The 15,171-nt window shown below is 48.6% G+C and overlaps 1 protein-coding gene across 1 annotated transcript in view; it reads left to right on the top strand.

Moving 5' to 3' along the window:
• Window positions 1-15,171, top strand: part of LOC109881902 (type II inositol 3,4-bisphosphate 4-phosphatase-like) — a 340,632-nt gene that overhangs the window by 261,149 nt on the left and 64,312 nt on the right. Inside the window, exons 10-11 of the mRNA XM_031828224.1 lie at window positions 1,157-1,401; window positions 8,289-8,419. Of these exons, the coding sequence (XP_031684084.1) occupies window positions 1,157-1,401; window positions 8,289-8,419 (376 nt within the window). The remainder of the gene's footprint in view (window positions 1-1,156; window positions 1,402-8,288; window positions 8,420-15,171) is intronic.

Below are 15,171 nucleotides of genomic sequence, written 5' to 3'. Positions count from 1 at the left end.
CCCTCCTCTCCTCTCAACTCCTCTCATCTCCTCCCCTCCCCCTTCCTCTCCCCTCCCCTCCTCTCATCTCCTCCTCTCCTCCCCTTCCTCACCCCTCCTTCTCTCCTCTTTTCCCCTCCTCTCCTTCTCTCCTCTCCTCCCCTTCCTCTCCCCTCCCCTCTCCTCCTCTCCTCCAGGAGTTGGACTGACATTACCACTGTTATTTGGTTGGTTGCAGCTTCACAAGGAAGAGGGGAAGTGATTGTATTTTTTAAAAGGGAGGAATAAGTGCTTGGGTCACACTTGTGATTCTCAACCCTCCGTGGCGTGTAGCTTTTTTGGTAGCATTACACATCTTGAAGCCTCCGTCTTCAATGGTGAAGTCTCTTCTACTACTATCGGAGCGCTACAGCTTATTACTATAGAGTGACTTCCTTCCAGAACGCTAGCGTGGCCTCTAAGAGAAGGAGCAACGGCAGCGAACTGCGAATAGCTGTTTGAGGCGTACGGCTTTTTCCGACTTTCTCACCCAGCGACTGCCAGCACACTGATAAGAGTATTAAAGCTGTTTTTTGGTTGCCGCATGATTGCTGCTAATAGCCACTCTAGGAAGAAATAGGAAGAGGAGTGGAAGGGTTGAATTTGAATGGGGTTTAATAGGAGAAGAGGCTGGTTTGGGGAGTCAACCATCTTCCCTTTCCTTCACTGCTCATAAACAAACAATTCAAATGGGAATCAAATCCAATGAAGGAATTGTTTAATAATGAAAGAATCATTTAATGGGCTGACCTGAGATGTCTTATATTCTTCATTTTCTAAGTCTTGGAGAGAGAGATGGAGAAAGAGCGAGAGAGAGAGATTGGAAGATGAGGCAAACAGCAATCTTATCTATCGCAGACACTTATTGATTATGGGATTTCATTTGCAGCACATGCCACATGAAAATACATTTTTTGAAGGGTTAGAGTTTTGTCTTTGGGTTTTACCTCGGTATCAAAGTTTGTTTAGAACCAAAGCACATCGTCTGTTTGATGTTTGTGAAACTTACAAATATATTTTAAGGTGTATGTGATCATTTTCAGTATGTCATGATGGTTGATACTGTATGTCTCTCTTTCTCTCTCCCTCTTCTACCTCTCTCCCTTCCTCTTCCTCCCCCTTCTCCCTCTCACCCTCTGTCTCCCCTGCCTCTCTCTCTCTCTCTCTCTCTCGCTCTACCCTCCTTCTCCCTTCCCCCTCTCCCTGTCACCCTCCACCTCCTCCCTCTCTCCCAGTCTTTAAGAACCCGGTTTGTAAGGTCTACAAGTTCCAGACGGTGGATAGTAAATGGATGCTGGTGAGAGAGCAGATGGAGGAGTGTACTCTGTCCTTCAGCATCCCCAGACAGCTCCTCCACCTCTACATCCAGGAAGACATGAGGAGGTAAGAACCCATCTAGGATCAGTTTGACCTTGGAACAGTATTTCATATGGGATAATGACTTGTCTTTATAAGCACAGTGATTTGTGAGAAATAAACAGCAGCTGATTGAGAATCAGGTAAGACCAAATTTAACCACTGGAGGTAGACATCAACACTGACTTCGGATCAGTGCATAGGGAGAGCACAGACCTAAGATCTATTGTAACAGCCTTACTCTAAGCCTAAATCTATCCACTAGGAGGTACATTGCATTCATTTGAATAGGGGCACTATAGCTCTGGGCCTGCCTACATTAACAGGCCTATTTCAGAGATGTAAATGGTTGTTTAAGAGCTATACTTAGAGAGGGTTGAATTATTCAGGTCTGTTTAACACTTCAAAAGGGGATTGTTGTACGCCTGCACACTAGTCAACCAGCAACACACACACACACACACAGATGTACACTTGCATACAGGCACACAGACGTTTGCACACACACACACACACACACACACACACACACACACACACACACACACACACACACACACACACACACACACACACACATGCAGAGAGGGAAACACAGAGAGAGAGAGAGAGCAAGAGAGAGATAAACACACACACCAACTCCCCCCAACACTGCGTTGTTCTGAACAAAGTCCTGGAGCTTTATCGAGCTGAGAGTGGCTTTGAGGAAGATGAAGGTACTGTGTCGCTAATTGACTCTGCTCTTGATCTTGTTAGCTAATTAGTGGTCAAAGTGGCCACAAGATGATGAGGAAAAAGGGATGTGTATTGTAACCAAAATGATTCCAGATGACGTTTGAATTCCCCAGAATGTTCCTAGTGCAGTGTTAATGGGACATTATACTCAACAGACATTCAAGTTTGTCAGATGTTTTCATACCTCAATAGTAGTCTGATGATTTTGACATCTGGAAACATCTGACAAAATTAGATTTGGGAGTTTAATGTTAACCGTCGGGAGTTTAATGTTAACCGTCAGTTAACCCTCTAACCACAGTTAACCCTCATTAACCGTCAGTTCACCCTCTTTAACCACAGTTAACCCTCATTAACCGTTAGTTAACCCTCTTTAACCACAGTTAACCCTCTTTAACCACAGCTAACCCTCATTAACCACAGTTAACCCTCATTAACCACAGTTAACCCTCATTAACCACAGTTAACCCTCATTAACCACAGTTAACCCTCTTTAACCACAGTTAACCCTCATTAACCGTCAGTTAACCCTCTTTAACCACAGTTAACCCTCTTTAACCACAGTTAACCCTAATTAACCATAGTTAACCCTCATTAACCGTCAGTTAACCCTCATTAACCACAGTTAACCCTCATTAACCGTCAGTTAACCCTCCCTTGGCAGGTCCAGGCTTGCCATTGTACTCAATAAAGGAAAGGTTAAGATCCTGCCAGTGAATAGATTATCCTAATCAGTTTATAAGAGAGAAGCCACTGTGATGGGTAAGAGGATCTCAGTGTTCTCTTCCCTCAGGGGCCCTATGAGCATCTGTCAGGACAGATCGTTCCTCAACACGCCCGCCGTCCCCTAGCAATCCCTCATAATCCCCCGCCCGTCATATAGTCCCAAGCGGTCGATCTCATGGTCAGCGGCAGTATCCCAAATGGCTCCCTATTCCCTTCATAGTGCCCTACGAGCCCTGGTCAAAAGTAGTGCACTTTAAAGGATAGGCTTCCATTTGGAACACATGGAGTGTCCCCATCGGCCCACTAGTTTGGAATCCCAAGTCATTAAACTAGATTAGAACATTCTCAGACCAAGGTTTCCCTCAAGTTCTAGATTAGAACATTCTCAGACCAAGGTTTCCCTCAAGTTCCAAATTAGAACATTCCCAGACCAAGGTTTCCCTCAAGTTCCCTCCCTTAAAAGCTATTATTTAAGCCTTGTTATTATCTGGTCTATTGCCTCTAGACTCTAACCTCTCCTGATACTTGCAGTCTGAGTAGAACAATACTTTAAAGCTAGAGTCCTTCATTGAAAGTATAACAAAGCCGCCACCCCACCTCTGTTTAGGTAAATAGCTACGGAATGGAGAAATGTAACAACTCTTAAATTCATAGACGGAGCTATGGATGCAAGGACTGACCCTCCATATTTTGGAGGCAAGGACTGACCATAAAATGATAGTGTTTTGAGGCTGTACAGCGTTTGTTTATGTTTGCATTGGTTATAAACATTCAAGTAAAACAAGCTTATATTTGGGGTTCTGATGGTGTATGACAGTTGAACTAAGCTCATGAGGCATTTAGATGTTCTCTTGTTCAGGAATCAATGGTTACATATCGTTAATTTGTAAATTATGGCTATAGCAATTAAGGACTATTCAGAAAACGATCTCGCTCTGCCACTATACAATGGGTGTGTATGACACATGCTCAAAAACACAAGTACGTTATTGAGTTTGTTTACCCACAAACATCAATGTATATCTATTATTCACTACCAGGTAGATAGGGAGTTTAAGAGCTTGTTTGTAATCCTCTTTAAACGATTTCAGGCATTCTAGCTACCTCTTAGTTCGGTGTAAAAACTCAATCAGGCTTTACCCTTTTAATGATTAAGATACGCCTTTTAAGGCTGTGAAGTGACACACACACACACACACACACACACACACACACACACACACACACACACACGCTGTGAAGTGGCATAGTCTCCTTCCCCGGCATCACTTTATGCTAATAGTGGCATCTCTTTTACTCCTCTCTTCATCCCTCGTTCCCTTTGATTTTGACAGCCATGTTCCAACCTTATCAACATGCCTGTTTAATCTTTGTCCTTGTGTGTGGGTGTATAGCTCTTGTGTGGCTCTTTGTGTGTGAGTGACTGTGTGTCCCAATTATGGATGTGTGTGTGTGTGGGCGTTAAATCATATTTTTCCTTTTCTTTAATGAATTGATCTGATCGTTTCATGAATTCCGAGCTACGCCTACACTCCTTCCCCATTCAACAAGGAGGAAGTGAGCTGATCATCTTCTGCTCCTGTGAACTAAAGAGCGTCACAGCCTTTGGTTGGTGGTTGATACTACGGCCTCTCTACACTACATTTCAGTAAAGCACAGTATATGGAAATCAGTAGTTCTCTATGTACTTGGCCGTCTACAGTAAAGGAGGCAGGTTGGGTTGTAAAGAAGGAGGCTTCTGTTTGTGAGTCGTCTCACGCAGGTTATATTGACCCCAGGCCCAAAGCTCTTGGTGATTAAATTGAACAGGCCACTATAACACAGCATGAAATAAAGTCTCTCACATGACAGGTCTTTGGAAAATGTATTCTGTACCCCTCATCTGTCCAAGTCAGTTTGAACATAACAGCTCTCTCTCTCTCTCTCTCTCTCTCTCTCTCTCTCTCTCTCTCTCTCTCTCTCTCTCTCTCTCTCTCTCTCTCTCTTCTGCTTGTCTGTCTGAGGCCTCTGTCTACTTTCGCCCTCATTCCCTACTGTGTCTTGTTCTTCAAGTCTCAGTCTCTCGCTCATGTCAATCTTCCCTGCATTTGTCTCTCTCACTCTTTCTCGCTCTCTTTCATCTTCCCTACTCAATGTCCCTCTTAAGGCCTGTGACTCACCCCCCCGTCTATCTCTCTCTTCCCCTCTCTCTATCTCACTGGCGTAACGCAGTTTCTCTGCCCCCCCCCCCCCCCCCCCGCAAGGTCAGAGTTTCATTATGCAGTGTACTACCTATAGCTTTCTACCACATCTCCCTCCCTCCTTCATCTTCCCTATTCATTGTCCCTCTTAAGGCTTGTGACTCAGTCTCCCCCTACCCCCCAGCACACACACTGTTGTTCACCCCACTGACCCCCAACCACGCTGTCTGCCCAGCATCAAAATAACCCGTCTGGGCTGGGGCTGACACCTCTTGATACACAAATAACAGTGGTTTAGACAGAAGAATATGGATTACACTGAATGGCTGCAATCTGCTGAAGAGCATGGGAATGGTGTTTGACAAAGTGGCTATAGCGCTGGAATCAGACGGCATCATAGAGAGAGCATCACACACACACGCACGCACGCACACACACACACACACACACACACACACACACACACACACACACACACACACACACACACACACACACACACACACACACACACACACACACACACACACACACACACACACACACACACACACACACACACACACACACACTGCATTCTCTCATGAGCATTAGAGCCCTCTCCAAACCCAAGTGGATGGCTGGGTTAGAACAATACGTTTGATTGGAGCATCGAGGTCTCATGGAGTGGGTCTACTTTAAACCTCACTACGCCAACCCCCACGAAATGACACCTATCTGAACGTCCCCATCTCCTACTCTGCGAGAGGGCCAATATCATTATCTCTGTCAGCAGTGGTGTCGGATTACCATACAGAACAAAGAGAAATAATCCTTTTTTTCTCCCTCTTCTACCCCAAACTGATACTGGAGAATATTTTTGTCCTGTTTTAAAAAGAAATCGGGTGCCTTTTGTGCGCTGACTAATTTACAAAGATGCTAATCTTCTGGTTGAAAGTGTTAAGGCTACACGGGAAGGCTTTGAGTCGGGAACTTTACATGGGATCTCATCATTGTTCTCTGAGGAAATCTCCACACAATTAAGGGTGGCTGATCTTAGCTCTTAATGAGATACCGGAATGAGATACTGAAGTTCTCTTTTTACGGAATATTCTGGAAGCGAAAAGTCGGAAGCCCACCTGGTTTGGCTAGATAAGTCCCTATTATTTATGGTAATTCAAATTAATGGGGTAGTTACGGTATTTGACATGTTTATATATTTGTTTTGTTACTTGAAATCAGTCTATGGACAAGGACTGCAATCCACGCTGGTTTAGTTGAGCTAGCCACTGTCAAGAAATGCTAATAAGGAAACAAATACAGAAATATGTCAAATCATGGAACTATCCCTTTAACTCTCTCCCATGATGTTGAATCAATGCTCCCTTTGGCCGTTACCCACAACTCACCTGTGGAGCGTAGCCGCACAGCGTCTTGGTCACAGAGCAATGTGTTCCACCACTAGGTCTGCCACAGAGCTTATTTACAGTAGGTCCTTACTCTCCGGGATCCTTGGGATGTCCCTACCCTATTGAAGTTGAAATGTAAAATGGTTAGGGGTAGGGACGTCCCAAGGACCCCGGATAGCACTACTCATGTTAACTACCGTAGAGAGAGGGTACACTTTAAGGTGGAAAGGGGGGTCATGGAGAAATGTTAACTGCACCTGGGCAGCATGGCACTATCTATCTGGCTAAGTTTACTTCTGTGCCATTGTCAATTGGGTTTCGTGAGGCGAGAGGGTGGAGGGTGGTGATAGATGATTTGATATGTTTGCAAATGTCCCTTAATCTCTCACAAAAACACATCATGCGAACATTTCGATCGATGATATGTTTGCAAATTAATTAGAATAGATCAATCAGTCTGCTAACATATTCTTATAGTGGCTAATTGACATTTTAGTGAGTCTGATTAGCAGCACCACACTGTCTGTAGTCTGAGAAACATTGGATCCGTTGTCAAGAATAACACATCTCTATTAAAGCAAATAGCCCACCGAAACCCCCTACGTATCATTGAGATCAAGACCTTCTTTACAGTGGATAGTACAGGCACCGTGTCTCATATCACGTCTGATCACAGCCATTCAGATGGTAACTACGACCCAGCCGGCTAAGGAAAACTCACACGCAGGCGGTGGCCTGGGTATCAGCTTGGACGCCTTCGGCGACGGGTGGTTATTTCCTCGGCAATGACCTCAGTTTACCTCGGGCCCCTAATGGCAACGTGTAGGGGTATTTTGGCCCTCCGGCTACACGCCTCACACGCACGCCTCTCTATGAGATGAATCCGGTTGCCGTGGCGATCGACTCCGACAAACTAGAGAAGAGGGCTAGATAGAGGGGTTTATTCTTGGTTAATGGGATCTGGGTGGTAGGATGTCTCTGACTGGGAGAAGAGAAGAAGGGGTGATGTTGGTAAACGAGTGGATAAGTGGACAAAATGGCTTCTAGCCTGAGGGTGGGATTTGTTTCATAATGATCAGTCTATCGACTAAGCAGTGAGGCTCAGGGATGGGGTAAATGGTGTGTGTGTGTATGTGTGTGTGTGCGCATGTGTGTAGGCGCCCATCTGTGTGTGTGCGTGCGTGCGTGCGTGTGTGTGTGTGTGTGCGTGCGTGTGTGTGTGTGTTCCTGCATGCATCAGAGAGGTGTTAAACGGTCTGTTAATACACTCTCCACTGTGACAGTTATATGTCATATGACTCAAACCAGAAGACAATGAACAGCATTAGTCACAGTGGAGGCAATCTAACCGTGCTATTGGCCATGAGCCAGCACAACAGCATTAGATGATGCTGGGGGTCATAGAATAGGTTCAGTCTTGCTGGATAATACTGTACGTGGTTGTGTTGAACCTACCAAAGCAATCTTTATGAATGTCTTGATTTACAAAATGCATGCATGTATTCTGTAATGATCTGTATCCTCTCAGTGACATTCCTGTATATCTCTACCCAGTAAAGACAGAACAGGGATATGCGCTCCTTCTGAGCCAGGTTCCTCTCTAGGTTTCTTCCTTCTACGGAGTTATTTTAGTATCTGTGCTTCTGCTTATGTCTCTGCTTGCTCGGCCGGGCTTTACAAATAAAATGTATTGATTTATTTACTGTCTCTCTCTCTCTCTGTTCTTACTCTGTCGCTCTCCTTACTTTCTCTCTCCCTTTCTGTGTCAGTGGGATATGGGTTTGATTGAACTGAGCCGACAGAGTCCGGTTGAGAAATTCCTTGTACTCCGTAACGATCCATGTATCTCTCATTGACATTCCCTGTGGATCCCCTGTCATTCCAGGATACAGGAGCTGAGGGACCTTGGGGAACTGTCTCCCCACTGGGACAACCTGAGGAAGGAGGTGATTGGCCGTTATGGACAGGTGATAGCTGCCTACCAGGAGACCCTGGCTGAGCTGAATAAGATCACTGGTAAGACTTACTAGATGCACACAGGCAAGCATGGACACACACGTAGTCACTATACGCACACACATATTTACACTATGCACACACAGTGCTTCATGCCCTATACCATGCTATAATGCTCTCTACCTCTTAAAAGGGTAGAGGTACCCTTGGGAAGAAGCGAGCATGTCTGAAATCCCTCTCTGTGAACACCCTTGCTGAATCGTTTTATTTGGGTTTTGTTTGGCCTTTTCTTGTTTTTGTTTACCACATTGCCTACGTTTCTGTAATTGCCGATGTTTCCCGTTTCGTCCTTGTCACACAGACAAACACATGTTCCTCCGTCTCCAGTGGACTGGGATGCAGTGGATACCTTTGTACTTATCATTGCTTGGTAAAGAGGTGGAGTCTGAGGCAATGACTTATCAATGGCCCAAGCACTGCCCAGATAATCCCTACCATTGTGTCCCTGACTTGTCTTAGTGCTGCTGCAAATGTACATCGAATCAAGTTTAATTAGTCAGGTGCCGAATACAACAGGTTCACCTTACAGTGAAATGCTTACATACAAGCCCCTAACCAACAGCGCAGTTTAAAAAATACAAATAAGAATAAGAAAAGTAAGAAGTAGTTAAACAGCATCAGTAAAATAACAATAGCGAGACTATATACAGGGGGGTACCAGTAGAGAGTCAATGTGCGGGGGCACCGGTTAGTCAAGGTAGGTACATGTAGCAGCGGTGTAAAAGAGAGGGGGGGGGGGCAATGCAAATAGTCTATGTAGCTATTTGATTCGATGTTCAGGAGTCTCATGGTTTGGGGGTAGAAGCTGTTTAGAAGCCTCTTGGACCTAGACTTGGCGCTCCTGACTGACATAACCAGTGCTCTCGATGGTGCAGCTGTAGAACCTTTTGAGGATCTGAGGACTCATGCCAAATCTTTTCAGTCTCCTGAGGAGGAATAGGTTTTGTCGAATGAGAATGGGGGTGTGCTCGGTCCTGCTTTTCCTGTAGTCCACAATCATCTCCTTTGTCCTGATCATGTTGAGGGGGAGGTTGTTGTCCTGGCACCACACGGCCAGGTCTCTGAGCTCCTCCCTATAGGCTGTCTCGTTGTTGATCAGGCCTACCACTGTTGTGTCATCTGCAAATGATGGTGTTGGAGTCGTGCCTGGCTGTGCAGTCATGAGTGAACAGGGAGTGAGCACGCACCCTTGAGGGGCCCCTGTGTTGACGATCAGCGTGGCAAATGTGTTGTTACCTACCCTTACCACCTGGGGGCGGCCCGTCAGGAAGTCCAGGATCCAGTTGCAGAGGGAGGTGTTTAGTCCCAGTGTCCTTAGCTTATTGAGGGTGCTACGGTGTTGAACACTGAGCTGTAGTCAATGAATAGCATTCTCACATACAGTAGGTGTTCCTTTTGTCCAGGTGGGAGCAGGCAGTGTGAGGTGCAATAGAGATTGCATCTTCTGTGGATCTGTTAGGGCGGTATGCACATTGGAGTGGGTCTAGGGTTTCTGAGATAATGGTGTTGATGTGAGCCATGACCAGCCTTTCAGACGTGAGTGCTACGGGTCGGTAGTCATTTAGGCAGGTCACTTTAGTGTAAAGGTAGGAATCACGGCCGGATGTGACACATCCTGGTACTATAGTGACACCTCTTGCATTGAGGTACAGTGCCTTAGACCGCTGCACCACTCGGGAGTATAAGAGATCATACCAGAGGTTTTGTAGTGATTCCTATGTTGAAGATGTAAAGAATATTTGCTGGTCTTTGGTGTGTAATGAGGAGCAGCCAGACACTACACTTGTATGAAATTGCTTATTCCAGTTACTAATAAGCATGCATCCAGCCCTATATAAAACCGAACAACATATTTTACATTATCATACAGACAGTCAATGTCACATATCAAGTTGAACTCATCTGACTGATGTTTGCGTGTCGATTAGATCCAGAATTTAATTCTGGGTAAAAAATGACACTGGGTGAGGACTGAGGCCTTGGGGACCGATGACCACCTCGAGTCACCTTTGTTTCTTCTTTACGACTTCCCTTCATCCTGGAGAGCAGAAAACACACTCTCCAGTGTTTCTGTCTTCTGCTGCGTTCGTTTCCATAGCAACAAAGTTTCTACAAGGGTTAAGGGGGATAATGAAGAATTACGTGATAATCATTTTGTTGACAAGGGGAAGCTGATCGAGTGCTACTCTGTGTGTGTGTGTGTGTGTGTGTGTGTGCGGGGGGGGGGGGGGGGGGGGCTTCATCTGATATTGATAGGGTTTAGAAGCTTATCCTGCTGATTCCTACTGACAAGATGCAGAACAAAACTTAGACAATTAACTGTTTGGCTGAATCACACACACACACACACACACACACACACACACACACACACACACACACACACACACACACACACACACACACACACACACACACACACACACACACACACACACTCACACACACACACACACTCACACACACACCCCAACCTACATATATCCACTCTGTTGCACAAAATGACAGATATTATTTGGCACTATCAAATTATCCATATCTGTCCTCGACCAAATTCAATAGACTTCCACAACACGATGCTTGATGGGTCACAGCGCGAGCCATAACAACTCTCTCTCAATTTCTCTCTCTTTCTCTCACTCTATCCCTCCCCCATCCCTCTATCGACCCTCTATCCCAGCTTCCTTGGGTCCCAGCGGCCATAGAATCCTGATGGAGTGATAGATTTTTTCTCCCACACCTCTCATTCCATAATGAGATATTTGTCAAGGTGTTTTTTCCCTGCGAACCTCTGATGAGCGACGATGGCCACACACACACACACACACACCATCTAGTAAGTAGAGGGCAAAGCGGCGTGGGTTGAGATGCTTCATGACAGCTCTCCCTGCATGGCCAGATGCTGCATTGTGTGATGATCAAGTTAGCTGCTAGCCGTTGGACACCGTGCAGCAGAGGAGGGGGCCCTCGCAGCCTATAATCCAGCACCGCATTAAGTCGGCGCAGTGACAGACAACGCTAAACGAGCCGGGCAGAGAAGGCAGCAAGCAGGTTAAGTATTGATACCTAATGTGATTAAAGGAAAGGTGGGGAGTGGGAGGATAGAGAGATGTAAGAAAGATGGAGAGAGAAAGAGGTGTGTATGTGGTGGCTAGTTGCAATGTTACAAGTGAGAGGGTGAGAAAGTGGGGGAGAGGGAAAGTGAGATTGAAGAGGAGGAGGGAGGATGGACGCACTGCGTTGTGTACCAGTAGTCTGTGGGGGTTTGAGGAGGATGGACGCACTGCGTTGTGTACCAGTAGTCTGTGGGGGTTTGAGGAGGATGGACGCACTGCGTTGTGTACCAGTCGCCTGTGGGGGTTTGAGGAGGATGGACGCACTGCGTTGTGTACCAGTCGCCTGTGGGGGTTTGAGGAGGATGGACGCACTGCGTTGTGTACCAGTCGCCTGTGGGGGTTTGAGGAGGATGGACGCACTGCGTTGTGTACCAATAGCCTGTGGGGGTTTGAGGAGGATGGACGCACTGCGTTGTGTACCAATAGCCTGTGGGGGTTTGAGGAGGATGGACTCACTGCGTTGTGTACCAGTAGCCTGTGGGGGTTTGAGGAGGATGGACGCACTACGTTGTGTACCAATACCCTGTGGGGGTTTGAGGAGGATGGACGCACTGAGTTGTGTACCAGTATCCAGTGGGGGGTTTGAGGAGGATGGACGCACTGCCTTGTGTACCAGTCGCCTGTGGGGGGTTTGAGGAGGATGGACGCACTGCGTTGTGTACCAGTCGCCTGTGGGGGGTTTGAGGAGGATGGACACACTGAGTTGTGTACCAGTCGCCTGTCGGGGGTTTGAGGAGGATGGACGCACTGCGTTGTGTACCAGTCACCGGTGGGGGGTTTGAGGAGGATGGATGCACTGCGTTGTGTACCAGTCGCCTGTGGGGGGTTTGAGGAGGATGGACGCACTGCGTTGTGTACCAGTCGCCTGTGGGGGGTTTGAGGAGGATGGACGCACTGCGTTGTGTACCAGTAGCCTGTCGGGGATTTGAGGAGGATGGACGCACTATGTTGTGTACCAGTAGCATGTGGGGGTTTGAGGAGGATGGACGCACTACGTTGTGTACCAGTCGCCTGTGCGGAGGTTTGAGGAGGATGGACGCACTACGTTGTGTACCAGTCGCCTGTGCGGGGGTTTGAGGAGGATGGACGCACTACGTTGTGTACAAGTCACCTGTGGGTGGTTTGAGGAGGATGGATGCACTACGCTGTGTACCAGTCGCCTGTGGGGGGTTTGAGGAGGATGGACGCACTGCGTTGTGTACCAGTCACCTGTGGGGGGTTTGAGGAGGATGGACGCACTGCGTTGTGTACCAGTCGCCTGTGGGGGGTTTGAGGAGGATGGACGCACTACGTTGTGTACCAGTAGCATGTGGGGGTTTGAGGAGGATGGACGCACTACGTTGTGTACCAGTCGCCTGTGGGGGGGTTTGAGGAGGATGGACGCACTACGTTGTGTACCAGTCGCCTGTGCGGGGGTTTGAGGAGGATGGACGCACTACGTTGTGTACCAGTCGCCTGTGGGGGGTTTGAGGAGGATGGACGCACTGCGTTGTGTACCAGTAGTCTGTGGGGGTTTGAGGAGGATGGACGCACTACGTTGTGTACCAGTCGCCTGTGGGGGGGTTTGAGGAGGATGGACGCACTACGTTGTGTACCAGTCGCCTGTGCGGGGGTTTGAGGAGGATGGACGCACTACGTTGTGTACCAATAGCCTGTGGGGGTTTGAGGAGGATGGACGCACTGCGTTGTGTACCAATAGCCTGTGGGGGTTTGAGGAGGATGGACTCACTGCGTTGTGTACCAGTATCCTGTGGGGGGTTTGAGGAGGATGGACGCACTGCGTTGTGTACCAGTCGCCTGTGGGGGGTTTGAGGAGGATGGACGCACTGCGTTGTGTACCAGTAGCCTGTGGGGGGATTTGAGGAGGATGGACGCACTACGTTGTGTACCAGTCGCCTGTGGGGGGGTTTGAGGAGGATGGACGCACTACGTTGTGTACCAGTCGCCTGTGGGGGGTTTGAGGAGGATGGACGCACTGCGTTGTGTACCAGTCGCCTGTGGGGGGTTTGAGAAGGATGGACGCACTGCGTTGTGTACCAGTCGCCTGTGGGGGGTTTGAGGAGGATGGACGCACTGCGTTGTGTACCAGTAGCCTGTCGGGGATTTGAGGAGGATGGACGCACTACGTTGTGTACCAGTAGCATGTGTGGGTTTGAGGAGGATGGACGCACTACGTTGTGTACCAGTCGCCTGTGCGGGGGTTTGAGGAGGATGGATGCACTACGTTGTGTACCAGTCGCCTGTGGGGGGTTTGAGGAGGATGGACGCACTGCATTGTGTACCAGTCACCGGTGGGGGGTTTGAGGAGGATCGACGCACTGCGTTGTGTACCAGTCGCCTGTGGGGGGTTTGAGGAGGATGGACGCACTGCGTTGTGTACCAGTCGCCTGTGGGGGGTTTGAGGAGGATGGACGCACTGCGTTGTGTACCAGTAGCCTGTCGGGGATTTGAGGAGGATGGACGCACTACGTTGTGTACCAGTAGTCTGTGGGGGTTTGAGGAGGATGGACGCACTACGTTGTGTACCAGTCACCTGTGCGGGGGTTTGAGGAGGATGGACGCACTACGTTGTGTACCAGTCACCTGTGGGGGGTTTGAGGAGGATGGACGCACTGCGTTGTGTACCAGTCGCCTGTGGGGGGTTTGAGAAGGATGGACGCACTGCGTTGTGTACCAGTCGCCTGTGGGGGGTTTGAGGAGGATGGACGCACTGCGTTGTGTACCAGTAGCCTGTCGGGGATTAGAGGAGGATGGACGCACTACGTTGTGTACCAGTAGCATGTGTGGGTTTGAGGAGGATGGACGCACTACGTTGTGTACCAGTCGCCTGTGCGGGGGTTTGAGGAGGATGGATGCACTACGTTGTGTACCAGTCGCCTGTGGGGGGTTTGAGGAGGATGGACGCACTGCGTTGTGTACCAGTCACCGGTGGGGGGTTTGAGGAGGATCGACGCACTGCGTTGTGTACCAGTCGCCTGTGGGGGGTTTGAGGAGGATGGACGCACTGCGTTGTGTACCAGTCGCCTGTGGGGGGTTTGAGGAGGATGGACGCACTGCGTTGTGTACCAGTAGCCTGTGCGGGGATTTGAGGAGGATGGACGCACTACGTTGTGTACCAGTAGTCTGTGGGGGTTTGAGGAGGATGGACGCACTACGTTGTGTACCAGTCACCTGTGCGGGGGTTTGAGGAGGATGGACGCACTACGTTGTGTACCAGTCACCTGTGGGGGGTTTGAGGAGGATGGACGCACTACGCTGTGTACCAGTCGCCTGTGGGGGGTTTGAGGAGGATGGACGCACTGCGTTGTGTACCAGTAGTCTGTGGGGGTTTGAGGAGGACGGACGCACTGCGTTGTGTACCAATAGCCTGTGGGGGTTTGAGGATGATGGACGCACTACGCTGTGTACCAGTCGCCTGTGGGGGGTTTGAGGAGAATGGACGCACTGCGTTGTGTACCAGTCACCTGTGGGGGGTTTGAGGAGGATGGACGCACTGCGTTGTGTACCAGTCGCCTGTGGGGGGGTTTGAGGAGGATGGACGCACTACGTTGTGTACCAGTAGCATGTGGGGGTTTGAGGAGGATGGACGCACTACGTTGTGTACCAGTCACCTGTGCGGGGGTTTGAGGAGGATGG

The sequence above is a fragment of the Oncorhynchus kisutch genome, linkage group LG7 (assembly GCF_002021735.2).
Source record: "Oncorhynchus kisutch isolate 150728-3 linkage group LG7, Okis_V2, whole genome shotgun sequence".
In the NCBI taxonomy this organism is placed as follows: Eukaryota; Metazoa; Chordata; class Actinopteri; order Salmoniformes; family Salmonidae; genus Oncorhynchus; species Oncorhynchus kisutch.
This window is presented reverse-complemented; position numbering and strand designations above follow the sequence as displayed.